General features: G+C 43.5%; 1 protein-coding gene across 1 annotated transcript; it reads right to left on the bottom strand.

The window, feature by feature from the left end:
• Positions 1 to 449: 449 nt before the first annotated feature.
• On the bottom strand, positions 450 to 21,195 carry CD101 (CD101 molecule). The gene is made up of 9 exons (XM_083439092.1): positions 21,070 to 21,195; positions 19,333 to 19,710; positions 17,697 to 18,113; positions 14,755 to 15,144; positions 11,842 to 12,222; positions 10,607 to 11,023; positions 6,403 to 6,816; positions 3,667 to 4,062; positions 450 to 2,375 (listed from the first exon to the last, which is right to left on the bottom strand). Exons 1-9 carry the CDS (start codon positions 21,128 to 21,130, stop codon positions 2,098 to 2,100), a joined length of 3,132 nt encoding a protein of 1,043 aa, XP_083295218.1. The 5' UTR covers positions 21,131 to 21,195; the 3' UTR covers positions 450 to 2,097.
• Positions 21,196 to 21,646: the final 451 nt, after the last annotated feature.

The raw sequence follows: 21,646 nt of genomic DNA, 5'->3' as shown, positions 1-21,646 counted from the left end.
AAAGCAAAAAAACCACACGCAACCCCATACTCCTATCAGCCCCTTTTGGGCTGCTCTGTCTTGCCACTGACCTGGCAGGAATCCCCTTTGATGGGAGGCCATCGGAATCTCCCACTCAGTCATCCATTTAGTCCAGGGTTCACCAGAGTCAGTTTCCCAAACTTGGGTCCCCAGCTGTTTTTGAAGTACAACTCCCATCGTCCCTAGCTAACAGGGCTAGTGGTAAGAGATGGGAATCGTAGTCTAAAAACAGCTGGAGACCCAAGTTTGGGGAACCCTGGATAGTGCAAAATCTTGGAGGACCTCCTGACAATAGTACTCCTGGTCAGGGCTCCTGCCTGCCACTGATGTTCTCCTCCAAGATACAATAACCTGGAAGGAGCATGGCAGGCATCTCCCCCCCCCCCCACTCTTTCAGTTTTCTTTTCCATAGCAATGTACAATAAAAATGATTAAAACATCATATAATGACTGAATCATAAAACACAGAACAAATACCAACATAAATCAAATTAATTCTCTAAAAACACTTGTGATACAAATGGTTTCAGCAGGAGATGAAATATCAGCATTGTAGATGCATGTAGGATCACTGATCCAAAAGCTTGATGCCACTAGGCTAAAAAGCCTCAGCTCTCATCGAAATCTGCATTCCAAGTACCTATATATATGCATGTGCGCACATGTGTTTTCTAGGTACTTAATTCCTTGACCGTGTAATGCGCATTGTGACTTGGTCTATAGTTCTTCTGGAGTTGCCTGCTCTTGGGGATGCCACTAGGTGTTTAAAAGGGCGCAAGCCTATGACACAGACTTGCATACAGTTTGAACGTGCTAATTTATAGAGAGAAGGGAATTTAGGTCTCTGATCAAATTAAGATAATGGGTGCTTGGGGTCTCAGCAACACTGTGCCTTAAAATGCTCAGCAGTCCTGTAAGCAAAATAAAATAAATATTAAGTTTAAAAAGAAAATAAAAAACAAGGAGAAGGAGCTGGAAACCTGGGGCAACAGATTCTTAGGGGGCCCCCGGGTAACAGCATCCCCTGGTGCTTTGCAAAATTTTTTGCATGGCATTGATTTGTTGATCACCCTTGGGACTAGTCTCAAGATTGTGTTACCTTCTATATAGTTGGCATTAAAAAATAAAATGCATTTTTATCCCACCTTTTTCTCCAAGGAGCTCAAAGTGGTATACGTACATTTCCCCCCCCCCCATGTAATTTCCACAACAACCCTGTGAGGTAGGTTAGGCTGAGAAGCAGTCAACTGGCCCGGGTCACCCAGTGAGCTTCATCATGACCAAGTGGGAATCTGAGTCATGGTGTCCCAGGTCCTAGTCCGACTCTCTAACTGCTACAAAATTCTGATAAAGTGTGTATTCTAAATGTTCAGTTCTTCTGGAATATGTCTCAGTGTGTCCATGAAAGAGATTAAGAGGGGATATTTGTGTGTCTCTGCTGTCTTGAGTCTTGTTTAAAAACCCACAGTGAATCACCTTAAATCTGAGCTTCATAAAACTGTGCAGGGTCAGCAGAGAATAGAATTAGAATGGGAGAAAGGCAGCGGGAATTTAAGTGCTAACCGTCTTTAAATTTAATGCTGAAATACATCCATGGCATTATTGCTTTATTATGTCTTTTTATGAAAGGTTAAAAGTGCCTCTCTGCATGGTTAAAAAAGTACCGTGTTGAGTTCGTGCCCCACGAGTAACAATTCCATTTAAAAGAAGCACTGAGCCAGGAATTCATTCCCATGCGCTGCCTGAGAAGGGAACAGAGTTCACTTCGCACTATCTAGAGGCAAGTTCTAGATTGTCAAATAAAACTTCCTGCTGCTAAATACTGTACCTGTTTGTGAAGATCCACAGAGTCAAAAAGTATAGGAAGAAGAAGAAGAGAAAAAGAGGGGAGGGAGCTGTAAGTCAAACCAACAACGAGAAATGGTGATAGCCTCCAACATCAGTTGTTGACATCTGTCTGTCTCGAGAGAACCCAAATTGCCATTTGTTTTGACTGAGTGCTAAAGAGAAGTCTCCCCCAAAGTCATCAGAATTCAATGCAGCACAAAATGCCTCTGTTCACTCTTCAACAAATGGTCAATCCTCTTCGTTACCCTTGAGACGATTGGTTTCTTCCTCCGCTATGTCATTGTGGCTTTCGGAACTGAGCTTGGAATGGGATGGTGCCACCATCTCAGCAGCTTCAACAGATGTCTTCTCTTCCCACTGATTCAGTTTGTTCTTCTGAGCACATTTCTTTTTGAAGTGCCAGACGAGGAAGGCAGCCACCAGGATAGCAAACAGGACCAGAGGGTAGAATACAAGGAAACGGAATAGCGGCGGAGAAGAACAGATCTGGGTGGAACTGGTTGACACTGCAGGGAGGGAAACAGGGTGTTCATTCTTGAATTTCCTGCATCTATGCAGGCTGCAAAAAGGTTGAATACATCTTTTAAAAACCATGCATTTTAATATATGTTGAATAGATCTTAAAAAAAAATATTTTCAGAATCTTCATTATCACTCATTCTAACAGATATGCAAAAGTGAAACGTCTGTGACTGAGTCGTTATATTTAGATCATGTGCACAATACATGGCATGGATTGTCACCTTTCCATTCTTGGAATGTGTCTGCACTGCCATTTTAGCACTGTTTTAGAATTTGCCATTAACTGCAGGCAATGTGCTTCTACCATTTTCATAGGCCAGGTAAAAATCTGTGTGAGATCGCATAAAAGTAGACACAAACCACCAGGATAGCATTTCAGTCTCCTAAGACATTATTGGGCAGAACTTAAAGTTACCATACTGCACTAAAAATCATGAACTGGAATTTATTAGCCAATTTGACACCATGGGACTGTTATAAGAAGACTCAGCAGAGACTGGAAGCGGCTACGGAAAAGTATTGCCTGTCTTTTGGTATTTATTTACACTGTTCGTTTTTCTACATCTATTCATTCTCAGTGTATGATAGGGGGAGGTTAGTTGCTCCAACACTCATTGGAGCTTCCACTTATTGATTGCTTGGTCTTTTGGCCTCACTTTATAACAATAGTAGCAAAACAAACCTTCTGCCTCCTTTCTGTGCTCCAAATGTGTAAGGCTTGTCTACCTACTATGTTGATCAATCAAAAGGGGTCACCAAGGGGCACCAGCAGTTACTAAAGTCCCTGCAGAGGCCTTTCCTGACACCCATAGGATCTCTAACCTGCCTCTGAAATTCGGCTTAAAAGAAGAGAGTACTGTTGTGCTCAGATTCTGCTGTCTGGCTTCCCTTAGACACCTGATTGGTCACTGTGAGAAAAGGATACTGGACTAGATGGACCATTGGCCTCATCCAGCAGGTTCTTCTAATGTTCTTACAGAAGAACCCATTACTACTACTCTTCCTCCTATTGCCTTGCCACTTCCCAACTCCATAATTAAGCCCTCCTGTTCCTTCTTGGTCCCCAGTGTTTGGTGACCCCTTTTTGATTCCACAAGATGGAAAGTGAATGGAATAAATGTGAAGGGGGTGGAGCTAGTGTGCCCAAATGCTTCCTCTTATGTGTTCACTTTCCCCAATCTGAACTGTCTAAAGAGGGTAAGGATCGCCTTTAAACCAGGCATAAGGCTGGAGAGTTCAGCACTGATATGCACCGAGGAGTCAGCTCAGCATTACCTGAAGGAAGTATAACTAGCTTGCTGAATCCCGATTCACCCCATTCATGTTTTGCTCCTTCAGCACTGCAGTCGACAGCCTTGAACTCTTCCACCCGGCAGTAGAACAGCCCAGCATCATCCTTCTCCACATTCTGCAGGATCAGAAGAAAATCGCCCACAGAAGGGCAGTGGGGGTGCAGCCTCCTTGCCATTGTGCCATTACCGTAGTCAATGATGCCATTGCCTTTCATATGCACCAGGGTTTCCGTATTGGACTGTTCTGACACTCTGAACCAACTAATGGAGAAGTGGGAGGTGGGCTGGAATGGCCTCTGCAGGGTACAGTTCAAGGTCACGTCCTCATTTTCGGTGACAGTGATGCTGTAGTTTGTTCTTTCAACGAGTGGCTTATTTTCTGGGGGAGAACCAAAATAAGAAAGAAAAAGAAAATTTGGCATATTACGTCACACCTCTAATCACTCTGATTGGCACTATGCATTCCCCAATCCTAGGAATTGTCCCAGGACATACCAGAAATAGCTGGTCCAAGCTACACTTTGTGGGCCTCTCCAGACAGCTTTTTGTGTGTGCATTCATGATGATTTGCACACATGATGCTCTCGGGACAGTCTCAGGAGCAGCGTGGCAAAGCAAGAAGTGCTGTTCTACCCTGCCACTGCCGCCAGACCTGCTGCCACCAGTGCCGCTTCTCTGCCTATGCTGCCGGCTCAGTCGCTGGTGGAGAAGCAGCCTCAGCCTCAGCCTCAGCATCAGCATCAGCCTCAGCATCAGCACCAATTATGGGTGAGATCTTGTCCAAATTCTACACTGCACAAGATCTCACATGATTTTGGCCAATACCAACACCACTTCCGCCCAGCTGGCAGGGCAGGCAGGATGCCCGTGGGGCTGGCACCTCAAGAACCTCAGCAACCTCAGTCTGCCCAATTGCTGAGATGGTTCTGGGTGGTCTAATGCAATTCCACTTTCAATACTGTTTGCACCTGCAAAAGATTTGGAGCTTCACTTCCAGCCAGTGAACATCCTGTAGCTTCCTGCTGAAATCCCACAATTTTTTAATATATTACAAATGTTCTGGTTTGTTTTTATCCTGCTTTTGTTCTGCTATAACCCCTCCAGACAGCAATAATGTGGTAGCATGGGGGGAACATTGCAGAACAAACCAAAGCAGAATGAATCCACTGCCAATGCACTGGTATTACATCACAAAGATGTTGCAGAATACACACGCAATCAAACACCAGTCTGGAAGGGGCCCTGTGTGTCTTGCTGGAGTCAGAGATATTGAGGGGCAAGTCATCACCTTCTTAAAGGGTTCATAACTCCCCTACAATGTCTAGACAAAGATTTGGATGTACTCATGAGTAAAGGTAAAGTAAAGGGACCCCTGACTGTTAGGTCCAGTCGTGACTGACTCTGGGGTTGCGGCGCTCATCTCGCTTTACTGGCCGAGGGAGCCAGCGTACAGCTTCCGGGTCATGTGGTCAGCATGACTAAGCTGCTTCTGGGGAACCAAAGCAGTGCATGGCAATGCCGTTTACCTTCCCACCAGAGTGGTACCTATTTATCAACTTGCACTTTGATGTGCTTTCGAACTGCTAGGTTGGCAGGAGCTGGGACCGAGCAATGGGAGCTCACCCCATCGTGGGGATTTGAACTGCCACACTTCTGATCAGCAAGCCTTAGGCTCTGTGGTTTAACCCACAGCGCCACCCGCACAGTCTGCTCAAATATTGGAGTGGCTGTTTATAACAACAAATTATTAGACCATATACCTGGGAGATCATTTCAAAAAGCAGGCGGAGACCTACTTGCAAGCAGGCATCTCAGCTTGCTGTTTGTATCTAACAACCACAATGCCTGGGGCATGTAATGTTAATGCAAAAGGTAGAACAAAGGTGAATGCACTAAACTGGGGGAATTAAGAGTATTGACTTTGGGGATCTTTACTGGAGGCAATTGTGTACACACAAACACAATTGCATTGGCGATAGTAATGCCTTGCTTATTTGTGGGATTTGAAACAGACCAATAACGAACCAATGTTAGTATCTCTGCTCCAGAGAGCCGACGATATCCACATGACTCTTGTGATGGTGATGTTAATTTATAAAAGAATCAAGTTTTAAAAGCAGTAATGTGCCAATATAAGACTCAAAAGCAATAAAAATGGCTTTGTAGCTTGGGATACCAGTACAGAGACCAGCAGAGTTGATTAAATGGTTGAAGCAGGCTTCCTCAACCTTGGCCCTCCAGATGGTTGGAGACTAGAATTCCCATCATCCCTGACCACTGGTCCTGCTAGCTAGGGATCATGGGAGTTGTAGGCCAAAAACATCTGGAGGGCTGAGGTTGAGGAAGCCTGGGTTAAAGTAAATGTTTAAAGCCAGTTTAAAATGCATCTGCTGCTTTCATGGGTAGACACTCTCCATTGTGACCTTATTTCCTGTGCCCCCCTTAAAGAGTGGCACTGAGGTCCCCAGCATGTCGCCAAAGAGCTAAGCCAGGAGTAGGCGGAGATAAGCACAGTGATGAGTGATCTAATCTTTTCAGGCAGCCCAATGCTTTGTGCCAGTCCTCCCATTTCTGCAATGGTGCCCAGCTCAGCTGAACCACCCTGAGGGTGGGGAGAGAGAATGGCAGAATCTCTTGTCATTTCAGTGCCAAAACATCCCAAATGCACCATGTTGGCTACTCTCATCTAAAAGATCCATGAATAAATAAAGTCGGTTACCTGAAAACTTGAAATTTAGCGTGGTTTTTCCAGATTCCATCGTTCCAAGTTTGTACCAGCCCCCATCTGTTAACCAGATCCACTCCTCTACTACGCAGTAATATTCGCCATGGGCATCATAACCCCCTGACAGAATAAGCAGCTGGTACAGGTGGTTGGAGACCTTCTTGTTATGAAACCTGGACTTCTGATGCAGAGAACTGAACGCCTCCCCATATTCCAATATGTTAGTGTAATTCGTTCTTATAATCAGCAGTGGAACTGAATTCGTAGGAGAAAATGGGAGAAAATACCAGGCAACTCCTAACCGAGAATTCTCATTGGTCCATGACCTGATTCTGCAATCAATTCTTACATCTTCATTGCTAGTGATTTCCAAAGACTTTACATCCATGTTGAGTCTTAGATTGCTTTCTAGAATAAAAGGCAAAGAAATGGTAGTTACTAGCTAATATTGACACCATTATTAAAATATGGAATAATAACAATATAATAAGTAATCATAGCAATTTTGCTTACTTTTGAATGTAGAATTATATCGTACTTTTATGCTGTTTTTTTTGTTCTAAACCATTTAAAATGTATATTGAAATATGAAATAGTATTTAAATTAACTGAATATATGACAAAAAACAATCTAATCAAATATAAATTTTGTGGAACACAAGCCAAACAATTTTGTTCAAGCTCTTAGGAAGACCATGATTCATTCATATCCTTAAAAAAATAGAGTGAGTTCCCATCTGGGTTTCAGGATTCCAGCACATTTTAATTTGCTGCACTTCTCTTTACATTTTAGAACCTCTTTTAACACGCATATTTGCTCCACAGAAAGCTTTAGAAATCAGCACTTTATTCAGAGGTACTAGAAAGAAAGTAATGCCCCCCATCCTTAAACCTTTAGCAATGATTATATAATGTGGGCTAGGCTCACCCAAAAAGTCAAATCATAAAAGGAATTATATGCATATCATAAATTGTTGCAAATTCCTGCTGAATGTAACTCTGCCTCCACTTTAGTTTTTGCTCTGTTGAGATTTGATTTTAAAACTATCTGTGACATAAATGGGAGAGTTCTGACTGGATGGAAAGGAAGATGTTCAGAGAGATCTGGAAAATATCTGAGCACCATCTTCATTATTATCCATTTTACGATCTTCTCTCATTCAGAGCAGCTGTCTGTCCATCTCCTTACTCCTCCTTCCTTATGTGCCCTGCCTTTCATTTTAATCCTAATCTTGCCCGTCACATTCCTGCAAAAGGATTTATGGCTGCCTATGTGAAAGCTACAGTTAGAACTGGATATGGAACAACTGATTGGTTCAAAATTGGGAAAGGAGTACGACAAGGCTGTATATTGTCTCCCTGCTTATTTAACTTATATGCAGAATTCATCATGCGAAAGGCTGGGCTGGATGAATCCCTAGCCGGAATTAAGATTGCCAGAAGAAATATCAACAACCTCAGATATGCAGATGACACAACCTTGATGGCAGAAAGTGAGGAGGAATTAAGGAACCTTTTAATGAGGGTGAAAGAGGAGAGCGCAAAATATGGTTTGAAGCTCAACATCAAAAAAAACAAAGATCATGGCCACTGGACCCATCACCTCCTGGCAAATAGAAGGGGAAGAAATGGAGGCAGTGAGAGATTTTACTTTCTTGGGCTCCATGATCACTGCAGATGGTGAGAGCAGCCATGAAATTAAAAGATGCTTGCTTCTTGGGAGAAAAGCAATGACAAACCTAGACAGCATCTTAAAAAGCAGAGACATCACCTTTCCAACAAAGGTCCGTATAGTTAAAGCTATGCTTTCCCCAGTAGTGATGTATGGAAGTGAGCGCTGGACCATAAAGAAGGCTGATCGCCGAAGAATTGATGCTTTTGAATTATGGTGCTGGAGGAGACTCTTGAGAGTCCCATGGACTACAAGAAGATCAAACCTATCCATTCTTAAGGAAATCAGCCCTGAGTGCTCACTGGAAGGACAGATCCTGAAGCTGAGACTCCAATACTTTGGCCACCTCATGAGAAGAGAAGACTCCCTGGAAAAGACCCTGATGTTGGGAAAGATGGAGGGCACAAGGAGAAGAGGACGACAGAGGACGAGATGGTTAGACAGTGTTCTCGAAGCTACAAACATGAATCTGACCAAACTGCAGGAGGCAGTGGAAGACAGAAGTGCCTGGCGTGCTCTGGTCCATGGGGTCACGAAGCGTCGGACACGACTAAACAACTAAACAAGAACAAGTGAAATGATCAGAGAAGGGTTGTTGGGTGCTGCCAAGCCTTATGAGAAGTGCTTGAGGGAGTTGGGTATGTTTAGCCTGGAAAAGAGGCGAGTGAGAGGTGAAATGAGAGCCATCTTCAAATATCTCAAGGGCTTCCACACGGAAGATGATGATGATGATTTATTATTTATACTCCGCCTATCTGGCTGGGTTTCCCCAGCCACTCTGGGCGGCTTCCAACAAAAGATTAAGAAACAATAATTCATGGAACAAGCTTTCTGCTGCTCCAGAGAGTAGGACCTGAACCAATGGATTCAAACAACAAGAAATGAGATTCCGATTAAATATTAGGAAGAACTTTTTGACAGTAAGAGCTGTTCAATAGTGGAATGGTCTCCCTCAGGAAGTTGTGAACTCTTCTTCCTTGGCTGTTTTTAAGCAGAGATTGAATGGCCATCTGTCGTGGATGCTCTAGTTGTGATTCTGGCATTGCAGGGGGTTGGACTAGATGACCCTTGGAGCCCAACTCTACAATTCTATGATTTGGCTTGTTAACCTTTCCAGCGAGTGGAAATAGCATCTTAATGGTTTTCACATTGTGCCTCATCCGCAATGAAGAAGTTGTAGACTATAGCAAAAGGAAAACCCACAAGGGATTGTGGAAAGGACTGCACGGGTTGTTGGCTTCTCTCAAGGAAGTATCACGGATAGCGTCTGAATCGCTTCCAAGAGCACAGAGAAAGGACTCTTGGAAAAGGCTGTAATAAGGGCATCCTTTCCGGCTTCCAATATTCTCATTAGATCTCAGAGCTCTGCACTTGATTTTCATCCGAAGATGGCGATTACAAAAACCTGCTACGGTTTCCCCCCCAAAGCAGATCTTGCTAAGGATAGCCAAGCTCTTTCTTTTAAGTTTCTTGTCACCCACAGTGGCCTTGCTAAAGAGAGATGACTTGAAAGGAGAAATCAGAACCCACTTCAATTTAATTAACTGAGCACAATCTCCAAGTTCCTTCTCTTGCTTTGAACCCGACTGCTGACAGTGCAGTCTCTTCGCTCTGCGGTGGCAAGTGAAGTATGCAAAAGAGCCCAGCAGCTGCTTCCCATTATATGCGCAGGCTGTCAACGGGTGCATTTCTGCAAAAACTATTGTCTACCCACTGTGGGTGCAAAACCCCCAGTATGAGTCATTTCAAAACGTCTCCCCTTTCCACAGCATTGGTCAGACGTATGGTAAGAAGTTATCAGCTTCCTCTAGCATCTTAACTTATTGCCTGTTGTTGGCAAACAGAAGAAAGGGGGGGGGTTGCTTTCACAAAAGGGGCTTTATTTTATTTATTTTATTAAATGTATATTCTGTCCTTTCTAAAGGAGCCAATGGCAGAACCATCACTGATACGTGACAATTAAAACTAAATTCAGAACACGTTTAATGCATTTAAAAACAACTCAAAGTAATCTATTAAAAACATTTAAAAACAATAAACACATTTAGCAAATTTGAGAACAGAAGTAACCAAATGACTGAGATGGGAATAGTGGCTTGTATCCAATACTTGTGCTACTCAGAGTGAAAATGAATAAATAAATAAAAATGAATGTGGCCAACTTCGGTTCATTAGTTTCAATGGGTCTACTCTGAGCTCTTGATACAACCAAGGGTATGTGTTTTATCAGTGCTCCTTTATACATCGTTGGAGGGATTTTAGAGATTATCCATTCATAAAGCTGGTTGGAAATTTAAATAAAATAGAAAAATTTAATACAAATGTCATAAAGTAGGGCAGAGTCTTGGATATGTTTGGGAAAAGACAGTCAACACTATGGGGCAAAATAAAATCTATTGCATTCAACATATTGAACGGTGATCTGAGTCATCCACCAAGACTTATGAGAGACACTTCCTAGAAGACAGTGGCTAATACTGTTGCAAAAGGAAAAGGTTAGGCTGACAGTGGTTTCTAAACACCTACCTGGTTGGGTGACCTTGATCTCCACAGGATTAGAGGATAGCACAGAAGCTGCTATTGCAGACAAGTTTCTGGCATCCTGTGAGTTTCTCCAGATTTCAACTTCACACTTATACATCCCTCTCTCTTGCCATGTGACACTGTGGATAAGGAGTTGGGATAAAGAAGAGGATTTTGTAATCTTGGTTTTCTTCTCAAATTGCATAAACGCCAATCCCCATTCGATGGTGCCTCTTGCGGTGGCTTTGACCACTTGCTGATAGCCACTCAGCTTCAAGTGAGGCTGGAATAGCCAGGTGATGGAGACTGGCACATTGTTGGTGATGTCATCATTACCAGCCACCTTGCAGAACAGTGCAAGGTCTTCCTGCAGTTTTACATTTGGAACTCTGCTACTCAGTATAGCTTTCAAATTCTGCCCTGTTAAGCCAGAGAAAATTGAGGACATTACATCAACACCAGAGATACCTTGTCAATCTCTCTCCCAAATGTCATCAAATTTCTATTTGTAGGAAAGTCTTGCTCACCTGACTATTTTGAACATTACACCTGTAGTAGCCAACATACAGTAGTTGCTATCAGAGTCTCAGTTACTTAAAGAAAGACAATATTTTCCCTAACATCTTGTGCTACAGTGAGTGATCACTACTCACTACTTGTCTAGAAAGTCTCACTGCTGAGGTAAGGACAGATGTCATAAAATATTATATTCTCTATCATATCACACCCATTCTGTTGAATAGATGTTTGCTGACCTGGATTGCTTCCAAGTCAACTGAGTCAAAATCACAAAAGCATTGCCTTGGGCTTAGCAAGAAATAACCCAGCTCAGTTATAGACTGTTCACAGAAGGAGGAATGATGTTTCAGGAGTACTTTATACATCTCTGCAGCACAGCATTAGGAAGTCAGACCATTGGGTTCATATACCGCCCTTGTCTTGTACTAGGGCTTGGGTCAGTTCATCTAATCCAGTCCTGTCCACTCTGGGAGTGGTTCTTTGGGGTCCCAGGCAGAGGCCTGTGATACCACCTGCTACCTGATGCTTTGAAACAGATGCTCTGATTGAACCTGGGACTGTCTGAATTCAAGGCAAGCTTTACCAATGAGCTACGGTCTCTTCCCAAAGACATATATGTGTGCTTAAAGAGTTGTCATGTTGCGTATAACATTTAGCTTGCATAATTAGACAGGATAGCTAGAAGTATGTGAAAGGGAAAGGCTATAGGATGAACTTACCCAGTGGTTCAACTCTTGTTGAGATTTCCTGTGTGTGTTTCCAGCTCCTGCTCCCAGACCACTCTGTCACTTCACAGCGATACAGCCCTGTATCCTTTGTGGCTAAAGTGTTGTAGATGGTCAAGGTAAACGTGGAAGGGTCCCTCTTCTCTAACCTGAGCTCACCATGAGCACTGCGCTCCAAGTAAGAAGCACCTATCTTTAGTCTGCCATTTTGTTCCAGGCTGGCTATGAGCTGTGGAGGATCTCTGTCCCTCTGGATATGCCACCAGTTCACAGACAGCGAATTTGCAGCTATACTCACATTACAGCTGAAAACCAAAGTTTCTCCTTCCATTATTTGTTTCTTATTGACCCACACAAGCAGCTGCAAGTGGCTTTCTGTGAACAAAACACAACGGGTTATATAGATGGGTAAATCTGAATCAAAGGGAAAGAGGGAAGAAGACACAGAATAGGTTTGCATTTTGACACTATCTGTTTCATAGAAGATCATCTTAGTTTTCTACTGAGCATTCTAACTGGTTAATGGGAAAGTTTCACTGACACATGTCCTCTACATTTCCCGTCTGATACATGTCCTCTTTTCTGTATAGAGATCATCCATATCTTTATCGCCACTGATGGAGACAGTTTTCTTCTAAATGCCAGTTGCTGGGAATCACTAGTGGAGAGTGTGCTGTTGTGCTCAGGTCCTGATTTAAGGCCTCTCAAAGGTCACTGTGAGAACAGGATGCTCGACTAGATGGGCCGTTGGTGTGATCCAGACGACTCATACTATGTTCTTATATACCATCATGTGTTAAGATCTTCTCACACTGAGCTCATTTCTCCATAGGACGAAATGTAAGGCATGAAGAGACTAAGGGACTTGCCCTCTCTCACTAGGTGGCTTTTTGGTTCCTGACTTGTTGTTTTCCTTAACACTGAGATCACCAAATTCCTTGGTTTTACCAGATCACCATGGCTGAGAACTCTGCTGTCTCCTACAATCTATGCCCTTGCTCTTTGGCAGTAATATGGTTACAAAGGGTTGCAGAACTGGTCTTCTCCTCATTTTGTGAAGGAGGTCTGAAACAGATGACTTAAAATGGATCCCAAACATCTCGAGCTCCTCATCCAACATGGCCATAATTCAGCTATGTCTAAAACTCAAACCTGAGATTCCTTTCAATGAGGACCCAAGAGAAGCTGAACCCTCCAGCACATATTCAGACTGCCAATGATCCTGAGGAATCATCAGCCAGACATTCCTGCTCCCAGTGAGCAACCTGACCACCAAATTCTGCCCCAGCTGAAGTTTCTGCACCGGCTTCAGAGGCAGCCCTATGTATAATGCAAGGCATTAATCTAACTTAAGGATAAAAAGTGCATAGACAACAATAGCTAGACTATCCCTACCCAGGTAGGGGCACAGCTGAAGCTGATGGAGTGGTTGGATTGGTGGAGAGATTAGAGTTCAAATTCCCACTGGGTGACCTTGAGTCATTCTCCACCTAGCTTACTTTACAGGCCTGTTGTGAATAGAAAGGAGGAGGAAATAGAATCATGTATGCTGCCCTGATATTGTTGGAGACATGTGGGATAGCAAAATTAAATAATCAATCAAATAATAGTATTATAGGAACAGTAGGCAGAATTTAATGAGACAAGAAGAACAGGAATCTAGACATCCCTTGGTATCCATTTTCATTTGTCAAATGCAAATGCTACTCATCAAAGAAGGAACTTCACAATTTAAAAAATGTTCTTTATCACTGAATTGTAGAGCTATGGAGATGTAGAGTTTTCAGTGATGGGAAGGAAGACTTCATGATCAGACCAGAAGGGTTAGAAAACTAGTATGCTCATGTTGGTTACTCTTTCCCAATTCCTCCATCACAAAACTTTTAAAAAGGAACAAAAGCATATATGCCCCTGAACATTGAAATAAGCTATCATATACTACATAAATCTAACTTGAAGGCACGGGTGTTCATGAGATTGAAGGGAATGGGAGCTTTATCCTGAATGAAACTTTCATCTATTCCTGGACCACAGACATTCCTGTATAGTTGCCTCATGCAAATTTTCAACAGCAGTTTGCCAGATTTTTATTTTTTTCAAGGAGCACACTTGAAGCTGCATAGCTTTGTAAAAAGGCCCACAGAAATAGGACAGGAAATCATGGAACAAAGAGGTACATAGGGAGAAAAATGGGGAAATAGTGAAAGCATTAGAATGGAATCCTTAACTAATGAAGAAAAACTTGAGAGACAGTCTGGAGTGGTGATGATGTCACCAGTCTATTCCCACTTTGCAAACTAAGGCTGGACACAGGCAGCAGTCTCCGCCCCCCCCCCCCCGAAATATGAAATCATTTTTGAAAGTGGGATACTAGTGCACTTGTACATCCAACTATCCCTAATAAGCAGGAATTTGTAGTGTTTCAAAAAGCTGTCAAATGTGTTTGTCTAAAGGTAATGTCAGGAAATGGCTTACACCACAGAGGAAGAGACAGTGCTCTCAAACCACTTCCTATTTTCTATCTGTAGCCCACAATGGAAAGATGGTATATAGAAAAGGACACACTCATTGTTCACCATCTTAAGCCTTAAATTGTTATAGTTGCACAATTCACCTCTCCCATAGGATTTTGGAGACTGATGTTTGATTGCAAAATTTGGAGTCTCTGGTCAGTTCTGAATGACTTCTTTTAATGTTGGATTGCCCCAGTGCTTTTTTTCTGGGGGTACTCAAGGTTACTGGAGCCTTATTTTTAGAAGAGAAGCACTGGACTGCCCTATGCTACAGAATGGTCTAATATACCTGTGAGTTTTGGTTTAGAGTCTGCTAGCAAAGGGCATCAGTGAACCCCAGCCCAGGGGCTATTCCCATATTTTGTTTGGAGGGAAAGTGTTTGGCATGACTGACCTCTAGGCTTCACATCTATATCAATGGCTGATGAAGACTTTTGTTGTGCGATAGCAAAGGAGCCAGTGGGAGTCTGCCCAACTTCAGAAACGAAACAGCTATAGGTGCCTTTGTCCTTCAGTTCCGCCTTGTTGATTCTGAGGATGTACTTATCATTGCTCTGCTTCTTCACTAGGAGGTTTCCCACAGTATACCTTTCCTCATTGTCATTTCGAAAAGACAAGGTGCCATAATGATCGAGACTAGCCATCACCATATTGTGATGGCGCCAAACCACCTGGAACCATCTGTTTTGCATATTCTGGGCTTTCACAGAGCAGTTGATCTGCAAGGCTTCCCCTTCCAGGAGAGACCTCTTAGCAACAGAGATGTCAACATCAAAATTTTGATCTGTGAAAATATAAAGCAGCAGAGATAGTTAAGTCCAGATTCAATTTTGCCTTTCAGGTGGTAGCTTTAATGCAATAAGCAGGAGTATACCATACTTGATGCGTGACATATTTTCATGGGCGTCTTCCTCCAGCATGATAGCCATCTTCAAATATCTACATGGAGGATGGACCAAGCTCTTTTCTCCAGCTCCAGAGGGTAGGGTCCAAACCAATGGCTTCAAGTTACAACAAAGGAGATTCTGACTAAACATCAGGAATAACTTTCAGACAGTAAGAGCTGTTTGACTGTGAGAAAGTCTCCCTTGGGAGGTTATGGACTCTCCTTCCTTGAAGGATTTTAAGCAGAGGTTGGATGGCCATCTGTCTTGGATGCTTCAGTTGTGGTTCCTGCATTGCAGGGGTCCCTTCCAACTCTATGATTTCCAGCATGAAAGCAGGAGGCTGAAGGGGGCTAAAATGTGCAAAAATCAGCTTCACTTCTTAATGCTACAGCCACGAAACCAGGGCAGTTTCGGCAAATTTCCCACCCCATACTCTGCCTTCTTCCTAGGAATACTGACATTCAAAGACCATCTTGGCTGTGAGTCCTGGAGGACCTTCTTCCTGAAAATGTGACTCTCCAATGTTCTTGGACTACAACTCCCATTAGCCCCAGTCAACATGTGATGGCTGGGGCTGATGAGAGTTGTAGTCCAACAATATCTGGGGGCACCAGGTTGGCAAAGCTTGGCCTAGACAATACTGACCAGTGACCTGATTCAGTGCAGTGAAACTTCTTACATCTCCTGTGCCCTTGTGCTGTGCATTCCCTAATATCAGTGCAGTTTCAGAGCTCTCGCTCCATGCATCCAAAGGCCAAGGCACTGCAGCTAATCATAGCTTGAGCCGCTGGTCTAATTGCTTACTGCGCATAAATTATCCAAGGCATTGAATGCAGGCACATAAATAATTCAGAGCAGAAATCCCGAACAAACGTTTGCCATTCACAAATATTTGCTGAATATCTTATGCCAACAACGTGGCAAAACGTGTTTCAGCCTGGAAGTGGGTTAAAAAAGCATCGCTCTTGTTGAGACAGGGTGTGTGCTGTGTGCTCTTCAATTTAGGTTGCAGCTCCCCTGGGGTGAATGAGGATGTGGGAAGGCAGCCCATCCCTTTCTCCATGTTCTTGCAGCACTAATCCCACAGCAGAGCTCAACAGATTGTAATTCGACAAATGGGGAGCTGGCGGAGGGGAGGAGGATATAGAATTTCCATAAATGTTACGTGGAAAGAGGCAATTATAGAATCCATTTGCCTAATGCACTGGTGCTAGGTATGTACCAAGGTGCAGGATTTGGTGCTAAATCCTCTGATCAGCACAAGGGGTGAGCAGGCCTCTATTCCAGCACTCGAACCTTGTCCTGCTCCCTGTTACATCAACACTTCCCTCCCCGATCCCTACAATACACAGCCGTGCTGCAGAAGAGACCACAATCTGCCTTGGCAATGGCTGGACCAGAAAGCAAGCTGGGTCTCCTGCCGCCCTCTTGCTCGAAACGCTACATGATTTTCGTGATCCACGGAAGCTGTCGGTGCTGAGGCAAAGAAGAACTAGCCGCAACCGAAAGCGAAAAGAAGCAGAACAGAATCAGCCAGCTAGCTTTCAATTCCCTAGTGTAGGAGGATCACATTTCAACAGCAGCACAGCTGTAGCAACTGAAAGAGTGGAAAAAAAGAAACCTAAACTACCACTTTATCATCATCATCAGTAGTATTTGCGTTAAGCACCATGTATTATTGAGCCAGTCTCATGGTTTATGTCTGCATGATGTATGGTCCTTGATTCCTCCCCACACTCCAGGATGTTACACCTGGATCTGACAGAGCAGACAGTCTCTTTTCTCTTTGCATAGATGGAGTGCTTTTCTCTTTCATTCTTCCATAGCTTTATTACAGTAGCTTAGAGCAGCAAAATGTTAACTTTAAAAAACAACAACAGCAATCCAGAATGGCTGATTATATAAAGAAGCACTGACAAACTGGTAAATGAAAAAGCCAGAGTTGTTTATACATAATGCTACTTTTTGATGCTCCAGCTGGCTCCAAGGAGATCATCAGCTGCAAATTAAATTTTATTTTATTGTGCCCTTCCCAGGAAGGTCTTTAGAGTAAAATATACAGCCTTCCTTCTCACAGATAACACCATCTCACATAACTGAATTAGTTACAAAGTTTGCATTCCAAGCGATAAAGACTCCTAAGCAACTTTTACAAAATGGTGAAGGAGTACTGTTCTAATCTTGCTTACATTTTCAATAATGGAAAATGGCCTCTCTTGCGTTTTTGAATTTCTTTCCCCTCTTGTTGTATGGAATCAAATATTTGTTTTTGGGATGCGAAGCCTGTCAGAGCTTTATAGAAGGCTTGGAATAAAATGGCGAATCAAGTTAATTGTGTGCATTTGCTGGAAAAATACATAGACAATTACTCTCCCACGGGCTATCAAGTAGCTCATTGCCTCTTTCAGGAATGGCAGGATATATGACGGGTAGAAAATACAACTCTTACCCAGGCTTCTGATGGTCAGTGATGTTTTGTCTGTCTGTTTCCGGGCAATATCTTTCCAAGTTTCATCGGGATCTTGAATCCACTCCACTGCCTCACAGTACACTTCCCCCTGGTCTGAGGGTTGTACGCTGACAAGGGAGAGCTTATATTCTCTGCCCCCAATTTTGTCTAGCCTGATATCTCCTGAGGAAAACCTCTGATTGTAAGAGGATCCTGGTAGTAAGACAAAATCTCTGGACAGGGAAAGGATCCTCTGGGCTTGTCCACTGCCTCCTTCTGGAAGAAGGTACCAGCCAACCGAGAGGTGGGTGTGTTGGACTGTAGATGTTGACACTTCGCAAATGAGTTCTAACGAATCCCCTTGATCTCGAGTGAGAGCCTGTGACCTCATGGTGGCAGTGAGCAGGTCTGGAATTACTAAAATGAAATGAAGAAATACAAGAAAACACAGATGGAAGGATGTTCGCAGATGCATACAGAGCCACACACTTCTTTTAGAAGAGGTTGGACTAGAAGTGACTAGCCAGCATCCATTGAGCTCCCCGCAGTGATTATTTTTTTAGGAGGAACTAATCAGTGGTTCTAAGGAATGTTTATACCTTACCAGTGCTGGACTTGGAGCAGGGAGAGCCCCACCCAAGCATGAAGTGTACTAGGTGATCTTGGATTAAGTCACTCTCAAGATTAAACTGCCTCAACACAGGATTGTTGTGAGTCATTAGGGGTTCATGTATGCCACCCAGGCTCCTTGAAGGAAGAACAGGATTTTATAAATAAAGATTCCCTAACTCTTGGTCACACCTTCCAAGCAAACTAATGGAGCCTCAGAAGTCATAGGCAGAACAGTTCAGCAAAGCACATGCGCTGTCTCGCCTCTCCATTCCAGTGCCTCTTACTTAGCAGCTGTTGCAGAGTGGAGCTCATTCTCCAGCTGAATTCGAAAATGTAATGGTTCTAGGGGTTGCTCGTGCGTAAATAGGGGCCACACCTGGGTGGGTTGCCTGAGTGAACCCTTTCTGTCTGGACAGCCACTCACCCGTGGCTGTCTCAATCGCTAGCAGAATCCGTCAGTGGGCGTTTCTTGAACTTCTTCCAGCATAAAAGTTCTTTGACGCCTAGTCTTCGCCTACTCTCCCTGCGCGGAAGCCTTCTGCGCAGGGAGGGTGTGGGCATCGGAGGACCCGTGCTCTCCCCACTGGTCCCCGGCGAGGAGTCTTGGAGCCACCTCGCCGATTCCCCCATCTGCCCCCCTTCTCCACTGGTGCTACGCTGATTTCCTTCCCCAGAAGATGTGCTGCTTCTCTCCCTCCCGGGACGCTCTCCAGAATCCCTCTGGGGCCCTCCCTCTCCCTCTGGCTCCGATGGCAGTTCCCTGACAGAAAACATCCACATTTGCTATCTAACACAAGCCTGAACAAACTTTCGATCTCCAATTGGAGCTGAGCCAAGCAGCCATGTATGGCAGCCCTTTTGAACAGCTTCTGTTTTTGCTGCCTCCGTGGAATGGCAAAATCCAGCAGTGCAGTTAAACACCTGACAAGCCATAAGAACTGTCTGGTGGGCTGCGCAATCAGTTTTGTGGGCCAAAGACTGTTGAAGGTAACTGCTAAGTGGTCAGTAAATAATCATATCATACCGAAAAGGTTTGTTTTGGCACCATAATTCCCAAGGTAACCAGCATCTGTGCTGGGTGTGTAACACTCATACTCGCCGGTATCCACGTCTTTGAGCTCTGTGATGTGCAGCAGAACAGAATCTCCTCGGATCCTTTCTATGTAGATCTCCCTACTTCCAACGCGCTGAGAGTAGACAGCATAAGGAAAGGAGGCGTCATCCGTGCTGATAATTTGCAGCTTTCTATTTGGGTCCGATGGCCGATGAACTGACCATTCAAAATTCTGCTCCATTGGTCCCTGGTAACCACTGACATTACACCAGATGGTGATGTGGTAGCCTCTTGCTCGATATAGAAGTCCTTTCTGAATGGATACTATCCTTTCTCCTGCACAGAGATCTGCATGCAAACCATAACATGGCAGCAGAGTTTGTTTATCAAAATATAATTAAGTAAAGCTGTCATTCTGAACAAAATGCAATAAGACAAAAGTAATGCGTAAAATGCCAAATGGCAAAACTCTGATGTTCAGCAGCCTTACATCAGAATTCACAAATACTACAGGCTTGAGCAAAAGTTAAATTAAAAATAATGCAGCGTTTTTTATTTCTTCATTTCCCCCTTTTCCTTTTTAAAAAGGTGCTCTACATATATATTCTATATACACACCCATCTATATTCAGGTTTCAAACTTTCTTTCCCAACCAATTAAACTGAATCTATAACATTTGATGTTAGCTACAAGCAACCAGATGTAGGATTACTAAAAGATTTTTTTCCCTAAATCTAAAATTAGCTTACTTAAAAATTGCTACTTTTGTTTGTATATAATTATTATGAGAGCTGATAACTTTAGATCAGGGCTGTTAAAGCTTTTGATACATAAAACGGAGAAAGTGAATACAGTGGTACCTTGGGTTAAGAACTTAATTCATTCTGGGGTCTGTTTTTAACCTGCTCATCCTGAAGCAAAGTTCTTAACTCGAGGTACTATTTCTGGGTTAGTGGAGTCTGTAACCTGAAGTGTCTGTAACCCGAGGTACCATTGTAGAGAAAAGTCCCCGTCCCCCCCAGTGAAGCTGAACTTTGGAAGATTCAGGACAGATAAAAGAAAATACTTCATGCAATATATTGTTAAACTATAGAGCTTGCTCCCCCAGGAGGCAGTGATGGCCACCAACTTGGATGGCTTTAAAAGAGGATTATCCAAATTCAAGGAGGACAAGGCTATTTGTTCTCATGATGGCTATGCTCTGCCCCTCCGGTTGGAGACAGTAATTATTCTGAACACCAGCTTCTGGAAACCTGAGGAGGGGAACAGTGCTCTTGTGCTCAGGTCCTGCTTATGGGTTTCCTGCAGGCATCTGCAGGCATAGCCATCATGGCAACAAATACAGGTATCTGGTTGGCCACTGTGAAAACACAACGCTAGACTAGATGAGCCACTGGCTTGATCCAACAGGTCCTTCTTCTGTTCCATGAAGGAACATCACATTCATGCCCTACTTGTGAACATCCAAAACTTCAGTAGCCAACCAGAACACCGCAGGAGGTCAACATAGTTGTAATACAGCAAGGCATTTCTTGTATTCCAATGGTAGGGAGCTTGTGGCATTCCAGATATCGTTGGACTCCAACTCCCAACAGCCCTAGCCAGCATGATCAATGTTCATGGATGATGATGCTTGGAGTCCAATGCATCCTTTCCCTGTCTCTGTTATATTCCCATGAAGGTTAAACGCATTACATGAAACTCACCAGACAGCAGGAGGAGCACAGCTGCCAAGCACCGGATAGGTCTTATTAGTAGAAAGAACATAGTTTCTTCCTCTTCGGGGATTAGAATTCTCTTCTCTAGTTGAGCTCCAGCAACTAACCTTGCCTCAGTAATGGTGGGGAAGTTGTCTGTCACAATGCTGTTGTGGCTTCCTGTCTTTTCACAGAAGACAGACTGAAGATGCAATGTTTCTCAGAAACGCACAGAAGAAGCCGCATACATTAACTTAGAGCAGGGAGGAAGAACTGGTTACCTTGCAGGGACAACAACTCTCACCATTCCTGACCACTAGGCATCCTGTCTGCGGATGGTAAAAGTTATTTTTAAAGAAAATGTGTGATCTATGTGTGTCTACTCACCTGCTCACAGGTAAGTGAGTATAGGATTGCATCATTAGACAGCCAAACTCTCTCAACTGTTAGAGAGTGTTTATTCAGGCTATTTTACTGTACCTCCCCCCCCCCATATTTATTTATTGATTGTGGTTTTACTGTGCTCTTCAATAATAATGATGATGAAAACCTCTCAGAATGAGTCACAGATCATTTTTAAAAAAGA

The sequence above is a fragment of the Podarcis tiliguerta genome, assembly GCF_965153285.1.
Source record: "Podarcis tiliguerta genome assembly, chromosome: 4".
NCBI classification, from domain to species: Eukaryota; Metazoa; Chordata; class Lepidosauria; order Squamata; family Lacertidae; genus Podarcis; species Podarcis tiliguerta.
Note: the sequence above shows the minus strand (reverse complement) of the source record. Positions and strands in the feature narration are given on the sequence as shown.

Excerpts from the sequence above, each read along its gene's own strand:
- CD101 (XM_083439092.1), bottom strand. The coding sequence starts at position 21,130 with ATGTTCTTTCTACTAATAAGACCTATCCGGTGCTTGGCAGCTGTGCTC. Across the intron at positions 12,223-14,754 it reads TATAGATGTGAAGCCTAGAG|AAAGCCACTTGCAGCTGCTT; the intron begins GTCAGTCATGCC and ends TTTTGTTCACAG. Across the intron at positions 6,817-10,606 it reads GATCAAGGTCACCCAACCAG|AAAGCAATCTAAGACTCAAC; the intron begins GTAGGTGTTTAG and ends CTTTTATTCTAG.